The sequence below is a fragment of the Austrofundulus limnaeus genome, unplaced genomic scaffold (genome assembly GCF_001266775.1).
Source record: "Austrofundulus limnaeus strain Quisiro unplaced genomic scaffold, Austrofundulus_limnaeus-1.0 Scaffold5, whole genome shotgun sequence".
Lineage (NCBI taxonomy): Eukaryota > Metazoa > Chordata > Actinopteri > Cyprinodontiformes > Rivulidae > Austrofundulus > Austrofundulus limnaeus.
The window spans coordinates 4,707,534-4,711,923 of record NW_013952407.1 but is presented as its reverse complement, the minus strand read 5'-3'; the positions used below and the strand labels follow the sequence as shown (position 1 = coordinate 4,711,923).

The window sequence follows — 4,390 nt, the reverse complement described above, 5'->3', positions numbered from 1 at the left end:
TTCAGTGGAATGGCTCTGTTTTTATCTTGTTTTGCTACTTTTAAGTAAAAWTCTGCTACTTTTAGGTTTTAGCTACTGTTCTGCCACTTTCTGGCTAGTCTTTTGCTGCTTTTAGCTTATAGCTGCCTTATGCTACTTTGCAGCTCACTGTAATATTTACCAAAATAATTTTAAAAAAGAGATTATCAATTATCAAAAMAAATATTATCAATAAACAGATTTATTTATTGACACTGATCTGTTTTTGTTGTTTTTAACCATGCACAAATAGATTTTGTTCAAACAGTAAAGGTAATATGTCAGTTTTCTCACAGAAAATACATATTTGTACATGTTCAACATTTAAAAATGTTTCAGCAGGGAGCGACAGTAATATATTCAATAAAACAAACTCACATCTGAACTTYTTCAAATAATCAGTAGTTGAGAGGAAAACATTCACTCTGGTAWAAACAAGTGCAAAACCACAGAATAACCTCTCATGTCTGATAAGATCTCAGCAGCTGAAAGGCAAAACAAACTTTTAAACATTTTAACCACAATTATCTTACAAGTAATTATTTTTCCCCTCATTTATAACGCTGATAATTGTACATGTTCCATAACAGGTATCTTCTTCGTTTAAAAAAATAAAAGCTTTTTTCTAAAGCTGAACTTCCATTATCTGGTTTTGTGTAGTTAATAAATGGAAACATATGTTGCTTTAAACTGTGGCTGCATTTAGTCTGGACTGCCTTCTCAGTGAACTATTTATCAGGGAGACTTTTCTGCCACAACATATTAAAWTAACTCACCAACCTCTATAATATTGTGCTGCAAAGCTGCAAAGTTCAAGTTGTGAAGGTAAATACGCTTTTTCTGGTTGAGCTAGCTTAAGTTCATTTCAGCCAAATGTGAAAACAAAAATGTTGTGGCCAGGATTTTTCTCTATTTGTCATAAAGTCATGGAAAGGCAAACCAGTATAACAAAGAGCAGCCAAATTTGTTGCTTTTAGTATAACATGAAGGGTGTGCGTACCTAATTCTAGTTACCTTTGGAGGACCTTTTTTGTATACACACGTACCGTGTCAGGACCAGTAGCCTTTTTGGGGACCACAGCCTGGTCCTAATACAGTGGAATGTCATTTTTCTGTCAGTGGTTAGGTTTAGGACTAAGGTATGAGTTGTGGCTGMTTTTAGGGTAATGCTGCAGATATGAATGGAAGTCCATACATGTTCCTATAAAAAAATAAAAATACAAACCTTTGTGTGTTTGTAATACAGGTTCTGAAGCTTGTTCACAACCATAATTTAAGTAAATATATCTGTTCCTTTTCAAAAATGCATAAAATCTTTTACAAACTCAGCTTTTCATTAATCACATTAACCTGAAATACACTAGAAATGAAAAATAACCAAAACGACAGTTTAGTGTCAGAAAAAAAAAAAACATTATCCTGTAATGCCCGCTTAGAGATGAAAACCCTGATTTAAACTCGTGGTTCTGTTTGTTCAATAATCACAACGTTCTGTTCGACTGTGTCAGCCAGTGTTTAAAGTAAACCCTGCTCGCTACGCGATAACAGTTCACAGCGCTGTCGACRTATGAGCTCCTGACTGGCAGGGGGCTGCGAGCGTCTGTGGTAGTCCAGGCTGTTAGAGAAGACTGACACGGGGTGGCTCCATGGAGTTTCCTCTCACTGAGATGTGATCCCACCCACCCTAAGAAAAAAAAAAGAGGTGACAGTGAGACAAAGAAGGCCCACCAAACTTTATTTAAATAGCATTCAGCTAAAAAGCACTTTCTATGGTTGCTCAGGTGTGTTGGCCATTTTGAAACGCATCTACTCCAGAATGATTTCAGCTACAGATGTTCATCCAATGATCACTTTCTGAAAGTTTAATTTAAAATCTGTTCAGTCGTTCATAAATGAGACAAAGACAATAAAAACATCATTGCCTGCCTTTCGCTTTTTGGCTGTGGTCACAAGACTGAAGAGAGCAAGTGCTTCTTCACCTTTGAGCTGCCGATTTTGAGTTTTCAATGCACWCTGCCAGTTTAAGTAATGACAGTTCGCTTATAATCCGTTAAAAGTCTAATTACCCCGATGCCATAGTCCCATGACTGTCCTTTGGGTTCCATGGGATGGACCCCGAGTCGATGACACACTGTCCCACAGCTCAGACTGTGACTGCCCTGAACTTTATCTGCGATGATCCAAACCTACAAATCACACAAAACAGCAAACAGCTTATGAACAGAAAGAAGCAGGTAATAACAAAATATGATAAATATTTGACAAATTTTAAAGGAAAAATAGCAACAGACTCCTAAATTGGCAATTTCATCCTGAATAAACTGACCACAGAATGCTCAGTTTTACAATTCTTTCTGCTACACTTCCCACTGCGTGCGTACCTGATCCAGGGGCCCCACAGAGACTTTGCGCACATTATTAGAGATGTGTTCCCAAGAAGAGCCCTGAGGGTAGCTGGGGCCCACACCCTGTCGGTACCACAGGTTACCTGTTCAGGAAACACCCKGGTCAGAGATATTTTGGTGAAGAAACGTGAAACAAAGATGTCTGTTATGTTTAGGCATGCACGGAATCGTAGTGGCATTACCGTTTTCGTCTACAGAATAAATAGATGTCCGTCCGACAGAAACCTGCTTTAACCTCTGCTTAGCAGGAGAGGGGATGTGGTACCAGCAGTCTCCTGCAGAGGAAGCCACAGCACACTTTATGGCGTGTCCTGTTTATGTATTTAAAAGGTAACAGTGCTGATTATTGTCTGGGTTTTTCCAGACGATCACAGCTTCTCCTGCTGACCTGCCGGGTTCTGTGGAGAGACGGATCCCCTGTAGAAAGCAGAACCGTCTCTGGCAATAGCCCAYACCTGGCCTGCGGCTCCAATGGAGATGGACTTGAAAGGCTGGTCCGTACCCACATGGAGCCACGAGGATCCCTGAGAGACAAACAGGAGGAAGTTAAAACTATTTCCTCTTAGATGTGAAAAAGCTCTTCCACTGTTTTTTATTGTGTGTTAAAACATTTATTTGGACTACAAAACTAATCTGTAGCAGGGCAGACAAGTTCCTTTTACTGAGCAGCATCTTCATTCTTCTAATGCTAAACGCACAGATTGTTGCTCACCATGTGTCTGAAAGAAGACTGTTGGAGGCAAATGTCTTCAAAAAAGGTGAGTCGGTTTTCATTTATTATTAATTGTCATCCATCCATCCATCCATCCATCCATCCATCCATCCATCCATCCATCAAGTCGTGTCGTGACGGCAGCAGCTTGAGCAGAGCAGGAAGGCCCTAATCTCTCTTTTCCCAGTCACCCCTTCCATCTCTTCTGGGAGGATTCCAAGGTGTTCCCAGGCCAGATGAGAGACAGTCACTCCATCATGTCCTGGGTCTCCCACCAAGGTCACGTTCCAGTTGGACATGCTCGAAGCACCTCCCTAGGGAGGCATCCTTACCAGACGTCGAAACCACCACAATTGACTTCTCATGATGTGGAGGAGCAGCGGCTCTACTCTCTCTCCTGGATTACTGAACTTCTAACCCTGTCTCTAAGGGAGCGTTCAGCTACTCTGTAAATAAACCTCTTTTAGACCGCCTGTGTCTGAGATCTCGTTCTTTCAGTTACTTACCAAAATTCAAGACCATAGTTGAGGTAAACAGACAGCTGTGGAATCTGCACTGATTCATCTGTCAATCTCACGCTCCATTCTTCCCTCACTTATGAACAAAACCCCAAGATACTTGAAGTCCTCCACTTGAGGCTGGACCCCCAACTCGGAGAGGGCAATCCACTCTTTAAAACTGAGGACCATGGACTCAGATTTAATGGTGCTAATCCTCATCCCAGCCGCTTCACATTCAGCTGAAAATCGCTCCAGTGAAAGCTGAAGATCACTACATGTTGAAGCCAACAGAACCACATCATCTGCAAACAGCAGAGATAAAATCCTGAGGCCACCAAACAGGACTCCCTCCGCCCCCTGGCTGTACCAAGAAATCCTGTCCATAAAAGTTATGATCAGAATTGATGACAARGGGCAGCCCTGTCTGAGTCCCACTCTAAAGGGGTGGGACTCCAACTTACTGCCGGCAATGTGAACCAAACCCACACACCACTGTATAAGGACTGAATGGCCCCTGACAACGGACCCACAATCCCATACTCACGGAGCAGCCCCCAGAGTGTACAACGAGGAACACGGTTAAAAGTAGAGATCGACCGATACAGGTTTTTGAAGGCCGATACCGATTTTTTTAAACATCAGTCTAACCGATACGCCAATACAGTGGTTTGCAAAAGTATTCATACCCCTTGAACTTTTCCATATTTTGTCACATTACAACCACAAACATAAATATATTTCACTGGAATTTAATG

At 41.5% G+C, this 4,390-nt stretch overlaps 1 protein-coding gene across 1 annotated transcript in view; it reads right to left on the bottom strand.

The window, feature by feature from the left end:
• Nucleotides 1-202: 202 nt before the first annotated feature.
• The window catches only part of tecpr1a (tectonin beta-propeller repeat containing 1a), a 22,220-nt gene continuing 18,032 nt past the window's right edge, over nt 203-4,390 (bottom strand). Inside the window, exons 19-23 of the mRNA XM_014028087.1 lie at nt 2,812-2,947; nt 2,606-2,698; nt 2,400-2,506; nt 2,085-2,204; nt 203-1,702 (exon numbers count right to left, since the gene is read on the bottom strand). Coding sequence (XP_013883541.1) covers nt 1,637-1,702; nt 2,085-2,204; nt 2,400-2,506; nt 2,606-2,698; nt 2,812-2,947 — 522 coding nt within the window. The 3' untranslated portion in view covers nt 203-1,636. The remainder of the gene's footprint in view (nt 1,703-2,084; nt 2,205-2,399; nt 2,507-2,605; nt 2,699-2,811; nt 2,948-4,390) is intronic.